Source organism: Cetorhinus maximus, chromosome 24 (assembly GCF_964194155.1).
Source record: "Cetorhinus maximus chromosome 24, sCetMax3.hap1.1, whole genome shotgun sequence".
In the NCBI taxonomy this organism is placed as follows: domain Eukaryota; kingdom Metazoa; phylum Chordata; class Chondrichthyes; order Lamniformes; family Cetorhinidae; genus Cetorhinus; species Cetorhinus maximus.
The window spans coordinates 44,973,893-44,988,489 of NC_135902.1; the positions used below are offsets into that span (position 1 = coordinate 44,973,893).

The following is a 14,597-nucleotide window of genomic DNA, read 5'->3' on the forward strand; positions in this document are numbered from 1 at the left end:
GGCTGACACATTTGCAACAATCTTCAGCCAGCAGTGCTGAGTGGATGATCCATCTTGGTCTCCTCCAGAGGTCCCCAGCATCACAGATGCCAATCTTCTGCCAATTCAATTCATGCCACGTAATATCAAGAAATGGTTGAAGGCACTGGATACTGCAGAGGCTATGGGCCCTGACAACATTCCAGCAATAGTACTGAAGACTTGTGCTCCAGAACTTACTGCTCCCCTAGCCAAGCTGTTCCAGTACAGCAACAACACTGGCATCTACCCGGCAAGTTGAAAATTACCCAGGTATGTCCTGTACACTAAAAGAAGGACATATCCAACCTGGCCAATTGCCACCCCATCAATCTACTCTTCATCATAAGTAAAGTGATGGAAGAGGTCATTAACAGTGCTATCAAGTGGCACTTGCTTAGCAATAACCTGCTCGCTGATGCGCAGTTTGGGTTCCGCCAGGGCCATTCAGCTCCTGACCTCATTACAGCCTTGGTTCAACATGGACAAAAGAGTTGAACTCCAGAGCTGAGGTGAGAGCGGCTGCCCTTGACATCAAGGCAGCATTTGGCTGAGTGTGGCATCAAAGAGCCCTAGCAAAATTGGAGTTAATGAGAATCAGGAGGAAAACTTTCTACTGGCTGGAGTCATACCTAGTACAAAGAAAGATGGTTATGGTTGTTGGAGGTCAATCATTTCAGTTCCATGAGATCACACTACAGGAGTTCCTCAGGGTAGTGCCCTTGGCCCAACCATCTTCCGTTGCTTCATCAATGACCGTCCTTCCATCATAAGGTCAGAAGTGAGGATGTTCGCTGATCATTGCACAATGTTCAGCAACATTCGCGACTCCTCAGATACTGAAGGAGTCCATGTCCAAATGCAGCAAGACCTGAACAATATCCAGGCTTGGGCTGACAAGTGGCAAGTAACATTTGCGTTACACAAGTGCCAGGCAATGGCCATCTCCAACAAGAGAAAATCTAACCATCGTCCCTTGACATTCAATGGCATTACCATCCCCAACTATCAACATCCTGGGGTTTATCATTGACCAGAAACTGAACTGTACTAGACATATAAATACGGTGGCTACAAGAGCAGGTCAGAGGCTAAGAATCCTGCGGAGAGTAACTTGCCTCCTGACTCCCCAATGCCTGTTCACTATCTACAAGGCACAAGTCAGGAGTGTGATGGAATACTTTTCACTTGCCTGAATGAGTGCAGTTCCAACAACACTCAAGAAGCTTGACGCCATCCAGGACAAAGCAGCCCACTTGATTGGCACCACATCCACAAACATTCACTTCCTCCACCACTGACGCACAGTGCCAGCAGTGTTTACCGTCTACAAGATGCATTGCAGGAACTTACCAAGCCTCCTTAGACAGCACTTTCCAAACCCACGACAGCTACCATCTAGAAGGACAAGGGCAGCAGACACAGGGGAATATCACCACCTGAAAGTTCCCCTCCAACCACTAACCAAAGTGAATTGGAAATATATTGCCGTTCTTTCACTGTCGCTGGGTGAAAATCCTGGAACTCCCTCCTGAACGGCACTGTGGGTGTACCTACACCACATGAACTGCAGCGGTTCAAGAAGGCAGCTCACCACCACCTTCTTAAGGGCAATTAGGGATGGGCAACAAATGCTGGCCTAGCCAGCGACGCCCACATCCCATGAATGAATAAAATAAAAAGGAATCGCATTATTACTAACCGACTGTCCATTTATCACATCCTTTATAATAGACTCTAGCATTTTTCCTACTACTGAAGTAAGGCTAACAGGTTTGTAGTTCCCTGATTCTCTCTCCTTCCCTTCTTAAATCGTGGAGTGACATTTGCTACCTTCCAATCTGCAGGAACCATTCAAGAATCTATAGAATTTTGGAAGATGATCACCAATGCATCCATTACCTCCATAGCTACCTCTTTCAACACTCGGATGTAGATCATCAGGTCCCAGGGATTTTTCAACCTTCAGTCCCATTAACTTTTCCAATACAACATACGAACATATGAAATTGGAGCTGAAGTAGGTCATTCAGTCCCTCGAGCCTGCTCCACCATTCAATAAGATCATGGCTGATCTGTTTGTGTTTCGAGCTCTACATTTCCATCTCCCCCAGAGAACCTTTGATTCCCTTGCTTAATAAGAATCTATCTACCCCTGCCTTAAAAATATTCAGTGACCCTGGTTCCACTACCTTCTGAGGTAGAGCTCCAAAGTCATACAATCCTCTGAGAGAAAAAAATTCTCTTCATCTCTGTCGTATAAGGGCGATCCCTGATTTTAAAACAAGTGCCCCTTAATTCTGGACTCACCCACAAGAGGAAACATCCTTTCCACATCCATCTTGTCAAGACCATTCAGGATCTTATATACTTCAGTCAAGTCACCCCTCACTCTTTAAAACTCCAGTGGAAACAAGCCCAGCCTATCCAACCTATCCTCATAAGATAACCCACTCAATCCAAGTATCAATCTAGTAAACCTCCTCTGTACCGCTTCCAATGCACTTACATCCTTCTTTAAATAAGGGGACCAAAACTGCACACAGTATTCGAGATGCGGTTTCACCAATGCCCTCTGCAACTGAAGCATAATCTCCTTACTTTTATGTTCAATTCCTCTCATAATAAAGGATAGCATTCCATTAGCCTTCTTGACCACATGCTGTACCTACATACTAACTTTTTGTGATTCATGCACAAGAGCACCTGGATCCCTCTGCACTTCGGAATTCTGCAGTTGTTCTCCATTTAAGTAATACTCTGCTTTTTTATTCTTCCTGCCAAAGTGAACAACTTCACATTTTCCCACATTGTACCCCATCTGCCAGATTTTTGCCCACTCACTCAACCTATTTATATCCATCTGCAAACTCCTTATGTCTTCTTCACAACATACTTCCCTACCTATCTTTGTGTCATTTACAAATTTAGCTACCGTGCCTTTACTCCCCTCATCTAAGTCATTGATATAAATTGTAAAATGTTGAGGCCCCAGCCCTTGCAGGACTCCACTAGTCACATACTGACAATCAGACAAAAACCCATTTATGCATACTCTCTGTTTACTGCCAGCCAGCCATTCCTCTATCCAGGCTAATATGTTACCTTCTTACTAATACAAATTTCTTTCAATTCCTCATTTTCCCTCGTCCCTTAAGATCTCTAATTCTAGGAGATTTCCTGTATCTTCCTTAGTGAAATCCAATGCAAAGTAATCATTTAGCTTCTCTGCCATTTCTCTATTCCCCATTATAAATTCTCCTGACTCTGCCTATAATGGACCCATAATTGTCTCAGCCAAACATTTCCTTTTTATGTACCTACAGAAGCTTTTACTGTCCATTTTTATGTTTTTTGCTAGTTTACATTCATATTCTATTCTTCCTTTCTTTATCAGTTTCTTGGTCCTCCTTTGCTGTATTCTAAAATCCCCCTAATCCTCAGGTTTACTATTATTTTGGCAACCTTATAGGCCTTTTCTTTTAATATTATACAATCTTTAACTTTCTTTGTTAGCTAGGGTTAACTGACTTTTCTTTTTGGACTCTTGTGCCCTCAAGTAATATATAATTGTTGTAAACTATATAATAATTCTTTAAGGACTGTCCACTGTCTATGCACCATCATACCTTTTAATGTATTTTCCCAATGTGCCTCATACTTTAATAATTTCCTTTGTTCAAACTTAACAACCTGGCTTCAGATTAAACTACCTCATTTTCAAACAGTATGTAAAATTCTATCATATTATGGTCATTCATCCTTAAAGGTTCTTTTACAACAAGATTATTAATTAGCCCCTTTTTTATTCATTCATGAGATGTGGGCATTGCTGGCTAGATCAGCATTTATTGCCCTTGTTCCGAGGGCATTTAAGGGTCAACCACATTGCTGTAGATCTGGAGTCACATGTAGGCCAGACCAGGTAAAGACAGCAGATTTTCTTCCCTAAAGGACATTAATGAACCAGATGGGTTTCTATGACAATCAACAATGGTTTCATGGTTATCATTAGACTTTTAATTCCAGGTTTTTATTGAATTGTCATCTCCAATGGTGGGATTCAAACCCAGATTCCCAGAGCATTACCCTGGGTCTTCTGGATTACCAGTCCAGTGACAATAACACTATGCCACCACCTCGCCCTGTTTGTCACATAATACTAGATCTGAAACAATCTGTTCTGTAGTCAGTTCCTCAAGATACTACTCTAGAAACCATCAGAAACACACTTCAGAAACCTGTCTTCCACAGCATTAGTGCTCATTGAGCAGAATTATCCCCCCGTTGGGAGGAAAGTTTAGGAGCGGGCGTGTGGAGGTGCACCTCCGATTGGGGGTGCATCGCCATTTTACATGGGCGGGTCAATTAAGACCCGCCCAGCGTGACATCCGCAAGGAAGCGCTATGCACTCCCTGTGCGGGCGGGGAGGAATCCCTAAACCGAGAGTGCACTCTTTCACGCATGCGCACGAAAGAACACACTCAACTCCCTGAGGCTAAGTGCTGCCTCAGGTAGATCGGCACCAAATTTAAAAATGTTAACAATAGAAAAATAAAATTTCCCTGACATGTCCCCTCATGTGACACTGTCACATGAGTTGGGACATGTCCATCACTTTCATTGACACTTTTATTAAAAATTTAAAACCTACATGAAACCTCATCCCGCCCATGGATGTGGTTTCATTATGTCCAATGCTGCCAGGGCTCCTGGTCTGCCTGCTAACTTTAAGGTTGGATGGGCATGTCCATTAAGTACTTTAATTACTTTGTCAATGGCTTCAATTGGCCAGTGACAGGTCGGTGGGCGCACAGTTGATTCTGCTGAGCCCCTGCCCACCTGAAAATTGAAATGAGGCAGGGTGACGTCAGGAGTTCCCAATGTCATTCCGCGTCATTTAACGTGTTGGCGAGCAGGCCCTGCCCCCCGCTCGCCGACCGGGAAGTCCCGGCCATTAAGTTTACCCAATCCCAGGCCAGGAGCCCTGGCGCATTTCAGAAAAAGCATGAAACCCTCATCCACGGGCAGGGTGAGGTTTCTTGAAGGTTTTTAAAAATTTAATAAATGTATGATTTAAATTGATGGACATGTCCCAACTCATGTGACAGTGTCACATGAGGGGACATGTCAGGGAAATTTTGTTCTTGCAGCTTTACCATTTTTATATTTGGCACTGATTTCCCTGAGGCAGCACTTAGCCTCAGGGAGATGAGTGCGTTCCTTCGCACGCATGCGCGAAAGAGCGCACTCCCAGCTGAGGGAATCCCCCCCAACCCGCACAGGGAGCACATAGCGCTTCCTGGGGTGGACGTCATGCTGGGTGGGCCTTAATTGGCCCACCCACGTAAAATGGCGGTGCGCCCCCAATCGGGGGCACCAATCAGAGGTGCGCCTGCCCGCGCCCGCCCCTGCACTTCCCCCCCTGATGGGGAGAAAATTCTTCCCTATATGCAGATTAAAATAACCCATGATGACTGTATTATCCATGCTACATGCTTCTCTAATGTCTTGATTAATACCATGCCCCACACTACTACTAATATTTAATGGCCTATAAACAACTCCTACCAGTGTTTGCTGCCCCAAACAGATTCCACATTTTGTTCTTCTGATCTGAGATCCTCCCCTACTAATGTACTGATCCCATCCCTCATTAACAGTGCATTACTGACTCCTTTTCCTTTTTGCCCCTCCTTCCTAAATGTCGAATATCCTTGAATATTCAGTTCCTAGTCTTGGTCACCCTGCGGCCATGCTTCTTTAATGGCAATTAGATCATTCCCCTGCATCTGGAAGCCTCCGAAGATCCAGTTTAAATTCAGAGACTTTGGATGGTTCTCTTAGCAGAATAGATACCCAGGACGAGTTAGAAGGAGAAGGGTTAAAACCAGATCTAACTCTTGGGTAACTATGCTACTGACCGTCCTAACCCTGACTACTCCTCACTAGAACCCCCCAACTCACCCCTCAGCCTTCACCTCTCTGACTCTCCCCATCCGCCGACCCACGATTACCCCCACCCCCCCCCCCCCCCCCCCCCCACCCCCCCCCCACAACCAACCTCCCACCTAATCCCCATTGGATCCCCCGACTAGGGCTGTAAATAGGGGCCTTGGCTTTGTTTCTCCTGACGATCCTGCACTTGCACTTCACTGAAGGAAGTCCAGGAGCAGCTACACTGCACACTTCGCAACTGGCTGAGAAATGTACAGCTTTAGTCCAAGATAAGTAAAAAAGAGCAGAGTGGCAATCCGACATTGATTTCCATTCCATGGAACATTCAGCCAAAATAGATCCAGTCAAGAGCCACAATTAAATGAGCCTGCACATCTGCATGCCCAATATTCTTATCTACTTCAATCCTTTAAAACTGTAACTGTTGACGTTGCTGTGTTGCTGTTAAAGTGATATACTTATATTTTTACTAGATTTTTAAATTGCAGGGTTTTCTGTTTGTAACGACCGAATGCGCAAAATCTGCTCAAGATTTGGTCCGACTCCTGTTACATGAATCTTCCCGAGTTTATGGAGATAAATTAGTTGATGAAAATGACACAGAAAACTTTCCAAGACATCAGCAGTTCATCTGTAAAAAATACTTTCAGGTAATTAATTGTTTACATTTTTTAAACTATCTTCCAAGTTAAAGGGAAGCAGTTAAAAGTACTGCAAAATTATAATGTAATTTCATTGATAATTAAAGATAGCGTACAATGGAAATTGCAGCTTCCCTCTTAGAATTTAGAATATGAGTAGTGAAACCTAATACCTCATCCCTGTTGTTTCTTGTATTGTTCTCATACAGTGTCCTTTTCCAAAATTCTTGTCCCTTGAATCAGGTCAAAAATAGCTGCCAGCTCACATCAAACCAAGAGTGTATAAACATATATTAAGTTCTGGAAAATCTGTCTGTTGACATCACTGTGCAAACTATTAAAGATTTCTTCGTTTAGTCAAGCTTCACAAATAAAATACGGTGGAATCATCCCAGATTTGCATTAAGTGCAATAGCAGGTGGGAAAAAGGATGTTTTACACGCTGGCTGCAATGGCAGCTCCGCACGCTGTATTGTCCCCATCCTGACACACGGCTCCCATTCGCCCGCCACGCCATCACCTTGCTGCTTCCTCACACCGTGTGCCATACTTAAAGTGCAGCCACGCACACACCTCTCAGTGCTTCCAGCCCAGGACTGCTGGAAAGAAGACTTAGCCCCGAAAGGCAAGAAGATTGCAAACCCCACCCCCGCCCCGGTTTAATGACATGTCCCTCGAGCACCTTTTGTATGCCATGGAGGCCTGCCATGATGTCCTGTACCCCTGCTCTGGCCACGGGAGGGGCAGCAATATCAATAATCCAGCATGGGAGGTGGTGGCAGTGGTGGTCAGTGCTAACACCCTACAAAAGAGGACAGCCACCCAGTGCTGAAAAAGGATGAATGATCTCCTCCATTCTGCCAGGGTAAGTCACTCTTCTCATCACTCTCAACTCACACATTCACAAACCCATCACACATCCACAGGGATCTCACTCACTGCCAGATCAAGGGACATCACCATTCACTGTCTCACACACATCTGCTTGGCCTCATCCCGTCCATGGGACCACTCACCATCCACACATGCCACATATACTTATCATCTGGCCTGGCAGGCATCCTGTTTACACTCTCACCATCTCTATTCATGCAGGACAAGCTGGCACACAACAAGAGGGAGAGGTCACAGACTGTTGGAAGAATGCCTGAAATCAACATCCTCATGGACTTTGAAAATAGATCCAATCAGCTGGCCGCCGAGGTTCTGAACGATTCCTGTGCTGACGGTGGTGCTCTACCAAGTGAGGATCCAGCAGTGCAACATCCAGCAGACAATCATGCTGTGAGTGATGTGTCCTGTTCTGCAGTCCCCTGCCATGCACTAATTATCTCTCTTGCTTTTGCAGGCACATCTGGGGAACAGCCGACTGAGTTCGCAACCCAGGGCCTCCAATTAAGTCCCAAAGAAATCTCAGAAGAGGAATCTGAAGGCACCTTCATTGAAGTCCCAACACAGCGCTCACCCACACCCTCCCCCAGTGCAGAGACACATACCTCGGTGGGACTTAGCTTGAGAATAGCCTTGGGATCACAATCTGGTGAGCACATTGCACTGTCTGATCCACAGCAGGGGCCAGCAGGGAGTCCCCAGGTCCGGCACTCGGAGGACTGCTGGAGGCCAGAAATCTCCTGAGTCCGAGTCAGATAATGAACCTCTGGGCTTGGTCATGTCTCAGTTGCTAGAGCTGCAGAGGCAAGCTGAGGAACATCAGGAAGGGATGTCCGCTGCACTCCTCAGTTTGCAAGGCATGATGGAGGAGTCTGTCCGCCTTCAGTCTGTAGTGATAGTGCTGGCATACCAAAGAAATACCCGAAGCATACCGGCAGAAATTTTTAACCCTCCAAAAACAACCCTAACAAACTTAGATAGAGTTTGAAAGGGTCAAGCAACTTGCTTTCAATCACAGGAAAAGGGCACTTAAGATAGAGAACACCTATGAATGCCTCAGAAAGATAATTCTCCTCGAGACGTTCAAAAACTCACTCCTAATTTCCATAAAGACCCATGTGGAAGAACAAAGGGTTCCCAAAGCTGGACAGCCCTCATAGCAGATGACTATGGCCTGAATTCTACCCTCGAGGTGTGCCCGAAGTTGGCACGGCCAGAAGCGGATGTAAAACTTGCTCCCAGCTGAGTTTGCACTGTGAACAGGATTTTATACTGGGTGGCCAGATGTGTTTTCCGCACAGGGGATGGGAATGCATTAGGCGCTGGGTCCGATGGGGGCCCAGTGGGGTGTTCAAAAAATGGTAGAGGCAGCATCCTGAAGGCTGCCAGGAGTTGTGGGGGAGGCAGAGGGAGCTGTTTGGAAGCAATCCAACAAATGCCCTGGTGTACAGACATGGCCTCAGCATCTTGTGTTCATGGAAGGAGGGAGGGCAAGTTGGGTGAGCACTCTGTCCCCCATTTCTTAGATGAGTGCCTGGGAGTGCCAGGGACAGCAAGAGAAAGCCGCCCCACCTGACCAAGGAGACCTGGACAGAGGTCGCCACCCAGGTCAGTGGACATGATGTGGTGCGTCGCACATGACTTCAGTGCCACAAAAGGTTCAATGATCTGCTGCGATCAGCAAGGGTTAGTGCAGGAATAGCATTGACCTGAGAGGAGAACTTTAGTCGGGTACCTGATTCTCAGAACGTTCAGGTGTCTGAGTGTGTATGCCAACTGGCATTTAAGCCTGCCCTGCCAAGGCTGGGATGTCAGCACGACTGGGTTCAGTGCATTGCAGTGTCAGATGTGCCACAGCGACATGGCCCACTTAATGCCCGGATGGAATGGCGGGTGGGAACCAGGAACCAGGAGTTCTCCCTGTCAGAAGAGCAGTCATAATGCTATGGAGTGCCGCAGAACGGGTGGAGGAGTGCCAAATCTGTGCATCCTCACAGGCACAAAAGCAATGCACTGAGGCTGGAATGCCACCAGCCTGTTCACTCCTCCGCTCGTGGTGAGGCAGGGGTCTCAGATGAAGGTAAGAATGCAGGTGACATGCGTTTGCGGTGGGTACTGGAAACATAATGGGCTCCAATCATCAGAAACTGAGCTGTCGTAGCCAGAGAGCCCATTGAAGCTCCAATGCAGATGGCACCATGCAGCAGGTCTCACCTAGCATGCATAGTGACTTTTATGATTGAATAAACTGATCTTTTGCCTTCCTCCCGCAGATGCGCCATCTGCAGGAGCCACTGGCAACTCTGAGGACCCCACATTGAACTCCGAGGAAGACATCGCAGTCGCACCAGTGTCACACTATCTCTCTGAACCAGGCACCAGCGCAGATACTAACACATCGGTGGGCATTAGTTATACGGCTTTGCTGGTAATGCACAGTGGTGAGGGCACATCACACTCGCATGAGGAGCTGGCAGAGGCAGAGAGGTCCCAGGGACAGAAGTGGGAGCACAGCTGGAGACCAGAACCATGCTACGTCCAGCTGATGAGCCTCTCATCCATCAGGCAGCAGATGTCCAGTGGGATGCGCGGGGAGAACTGGTGGAGATCCATGAGGGTCTGTGTGCCATGGTCTCCGTCATGGAGGAGTCCATGCGGAGCTTGAGTTCTGCGTTGACCCTTAACACTGAGTGCACAGCCTCCTCCATTGAGAGAGCGGCGACTCTCATGGAGAGGCAGCTTCAGGAGCAGACTCAGGGGTTCCTGAGGTTGCACTCGGATCTGCAAGCCCTCACATAGGCAGTGACCTCAGGAGGTCTCTGCCAGTGTGAGAGATGGATGAGGTACCTAGTCTCCCTGCTAGGTCCCCGTCCATCAGTGGTGAGCGGGGAGGTGCAAATGCACCTCACTCTGACAGACGAGCTGCCTATCATCTCTATGGGCTTCTCTCAGGGCGCTCTGGATGAGGGCACCAGTTCCTCTGCCCGTTTGCCAGTGGCCGCTGCATCTGATGATGCTGCGACGACTGAGGCTATGGGGCTGGATGCAGCCCCCCAGGTGGAGCCTGCTTAGGCTCCAGCGGTCAGAGGACAACTGCCAAGGTTGTCAGGACCACCAGGACAGCAGAATCAGCAGGCTGCCTCCAACGCCACTGTCAGTGAGGGGGACACCAAGATACAGCACCTGCAGACGTAAGTTGAAGGCACCTTGAACACAGCAAGGGCATGTCACAGGTGACAATTTTTGCATTAATTATTTGATGTTTGTGTTAGGGATGGACACTTTGTTTGCTCTTTGTTTGTTCATGTGAAGTAACATAAACATTTATTTGACTTAAATGGACTGAGTTGACTGGATGGTATGAATAAGTGCCAGATGCAGCACGGACTTGTAAAAGTATGGCATTGTGTGGTGCTGGCATACTGGGTTGGGTTCTCATTTATTGATTGTTAGCAAAGGAGACAGTGCTATTGGTTTGATGAGGCATTGATGCCTTGGACGCCTAGCAGAAGGTTCGCTGTATCAAAACATCCCTGGTGTCCCTGCCTCCATGAAGGTTCCTGTCCTCTGCCTCGAGGTCCTCACCTTGCGCCTCCCTAGGCTCTTCCTCTGAGCCATCACTTAAGTCATCCTACATGGCCTGTGGAGCTGCTTCGCTTTCATCACCCTCCACTGGGTCCCCCCTTGACAGAGCCAGGTTGTGCAGGGTACAGCACGTGACAACTATGAGGGAGACATGCTCTGGAGGATCCTACAATGCTCCCCCTGGCCAGTCCAGGCACCTGAAGTGCATCTTCAGCAGCCCGATGGTCCTCTCCACCACTGCTCTTGTGGAGATATGACAACTGTTGTACCTCTCCTCGGCCTCAGTTCTTGAGTGACGGAGTAGGGTCATCAGCCACTTCTTCAAGGGATAGCCCTTATCATCCAGGAGCCACCATGCACTCGTGCTGGAGCCATGAACAGCCTTGGTACCTGTGAGTACCGTAAGACATAAGCATCGTGTGAGCTCCCAGGGTAACGGGCACAAACTTGGAGAATCTGTGTCCTGTGGTCATAGATGATCTGAACATTCATTGAGTGGAACCCCTATCTGTTTGCGAAAGCTCCAGGCTCACCTGCTGGTGCCCTGATGGCCACGTGAGTGCTATCTATTACAACCTGGACGCAGGGGAACACAGCCATCGCAGTGAAGCCTTGTACTCTCTCTTCCTGGCTCACGTCGTCTGTCTGGAAGTGGATGAACACATGGACGTGTCTAAAGATAGCATCAGTCACGAGCTTAACGCAACTGGGTCCAGCTGATTGAGAAACACCACACAGATGCCCCAGTGAGCCCTATGAAGACCCGGAGGCATAGAAGTTGAGGGCCACCAGCATGAGGTGTCCGCATGAGCAGGGACATGTTAGAAATTAGGATGAAATTTTTTTTTTAATTTTTAATGACGGATCGAAACCTCATCCCGCCTGTGGATGAGGTTTCGCAAAAAATGCAAAGAACCCCTGGCCTTTTCGCCAGACAAGCAGTGGAAAATTTAAATCAATTGGATCGTTAATGGCCTTAATAGGCCTTTTAATTGACAGTGGGTGCGCTGCCAACTCTCGCGTGCACCTGCTGACCGAAATATTGTGCGAGTGCGCGATGACACTCGCCTGAAGTCATTGCCTGTCATTTTACGTTCGAGCAGGTCAGGCACGCGCCAGCCTGCTCAGCAAAAAATCCTGCCCTAAATGTCAATGAATGCTTAAATGAACTAACACCCCAATTTATGGCAGGGCCAGAACAGTATTGGCAGTAGTTTTTGGCCCAGTGGAATTTAGGGCCAATGTTGTGGGAGTAATATCCAACCAAAAATTTAGGATTAGCGTAATTCAACAAAACAGATTTTAATTTTTTAAGAGAATTTTATACTGATTGTTGCATATCTTGTTTACATATTACTTACAAACAAATGCTCGTTAGAAGGATTACACACTTTATGATCAAAGTGTTTTATTCAATGGTAGTAGTATAAAACTTTTCTCTTTTATTTTATGGCTGACCTGTTATGCAGCGTGAAGTAGCTTTTGCTTTTACTTTATCACTTATTGTGACCATTTAATGTTGTTTTGTACATGCCATCACAATTTCATATCCCTGAAAGAACACTAACACCTGAATTTTATCCTCGGGATGCGTCCAAAGTCGGCACGGCCGGAAGCGGATGTAAAACCCGCTCCCGGCCGAGATCGTGCTGTGAACACGATCTTATGCTGGCTGGCCAATTAATGGCCAGTCAGCGTGAAACATGCCTGGAGAAAATCTTGGCATTGCCAGTGAGGGTGAGAAGAGGATGGGCACCGATGGCACCGTGGATGCTGGAGAGCACTTCCACTGAGCTCCCTGAAGGCAGACTAATGCCTCACGGAGCTGCAGACCTCCAAATAATAAAAGAAAGCACAAAAATGCTACAAAAAATGTACATGCAGCACAATCAAGCACCTGAAAGCATACCTCATTAAAAAACAGTCCCCAGGTATTTATTTTTATTTTATATCCTAACGGAGATTTCATCCCACCCTCGAATGAGGTTTCATCAAAAATGTAAAGCCTGCCTGGCTGATTGGCCCATCCGCCAACTGTAAGGTCGGAAGCGCCATGAAAAACCACCTACAATAGGGTCATTAATGAGCTTAATTGCCCATTTAATTGTTGGCGTGTGCTCTTTCAATTTTTGTGTATGTCCACCAAGCGAAATATCGCTCGCCCAACGTCATTTCGTGTAATTTTACACCCGTTCAGGTCAGGCACGCACCCGCCCACAGGACATAAAATTCTGGCCTAAGATGCAAAAGGACAACATATACTGAAGTGTCAGAAATGTCCTAAAAAATTTGCCTCTGCAGCAATAGTTAGCTTTCCTAAGCACTCTGGGTCTCCTATGAAACAAAACTTGGGTCTACCCACACCCTTGGTTTGAGATAACGTTTCTGGGCTTAACAATTATCCTTTTATTGTGCTATCAGTACTGTAGATCATGCAGAGTGTCCACCATTTTCTCTTAAAACATATAAACTATACCATAAGACTCAAGTATATGTTTGGTAATTCTCAGGTTTGTGTTCCTGGTATTGAACCTCAACTACCAGCCATTCATGTTGGAATGGTTGGAAAATCATGTACAGTCCATGTGCAAATTTCCAAAATTCCCCGTGAAGTAATCTTCTCAGAACAGCAAACTGATAAACCTATTCTCAAGACTAGAAATAATAGATCTACTTACACAGAAGCAGGAAGACAACAATTCTTAAATCACAATACTTAAAAAATAAAGACAGAATTAGTCTTTAAGAAATTAAAAGTGCCTCATTGCATTTACTGACTGAGCAGGTGTTTGCATGTAGTCAGTTTATCTAAGATCTGTTGACATTTTCACCAAGTACAACTTATTTATCCCCTCAACTGAAGCCTCTTTATTTTGACTGATTGACATAACAAACAACCTGGCATGGATTCTCTTTAGCTTTGAAGAAGGGTCATACAGACTCAAAACATTAACTCTCTTTCTCTTTCCGCAGATGCTGTCAGACCTGCTGAGTTTTTCCAGCATTTTCTGTTTTCATTTCAATTTTAATTAGTTGTTTCAAAGACTATATGATAAAAACTTCAAAAATCTTCCTGTCTTCCAAAGTAGCAAGTGTTTGATGTATGGAAAGACTAGCAAAATGCTGGAGACCGATGTCTTTATTCCCCCATTTCAACTTGTTATACTACTCCATTTTATTCAAATTAACACCATAATTTTATTTTTGTATGGTCAGGAAATGGATGAATCCAGCCTTTTTGAAAAGCCCAATATATATTGCCATTTTTCTTCTGGTATTGGAGAACCTAAGTATTTACCTGTGAGAAACTGGGAACATCTGAATAAAATATTAGTGGAAGCTCTGGACAGCTACAATGAAATCAATGCTGTTATGAATTTAGTAAGTGCATTCAAAAATTACATTGAAGTAACAGGAAAACAAAGTTATACTATCATTGTAGTCGTTTTTATAACCAAATGGGTGATATTAACATTATCTATTAGGAAAGTGCTTGAGGATTTT

General features: G+C 46.0%; 1 protein-coding gene across 1 annotated transcript in view; it reads left to right on the top strand.

Moving 5' to 3' along the window:
* The window catches only part of LOC144699540 (dynein axonemal heavy chain 17-like), a 785,608-nt gene that overhangs the window by 544,979 nt on the left and 226,032 nt on the right, over positions 1-14,597 (top strand). Inside the window, 2 exon segments of the mRNA XM_078570587.1 lie at positions 6,465-6,626; positions 14,310-14,474. Coding sequence (XP_078426713.1) covers positions 6,465-6,626; positions 14,310-14,474 — 327 coding nt within the window.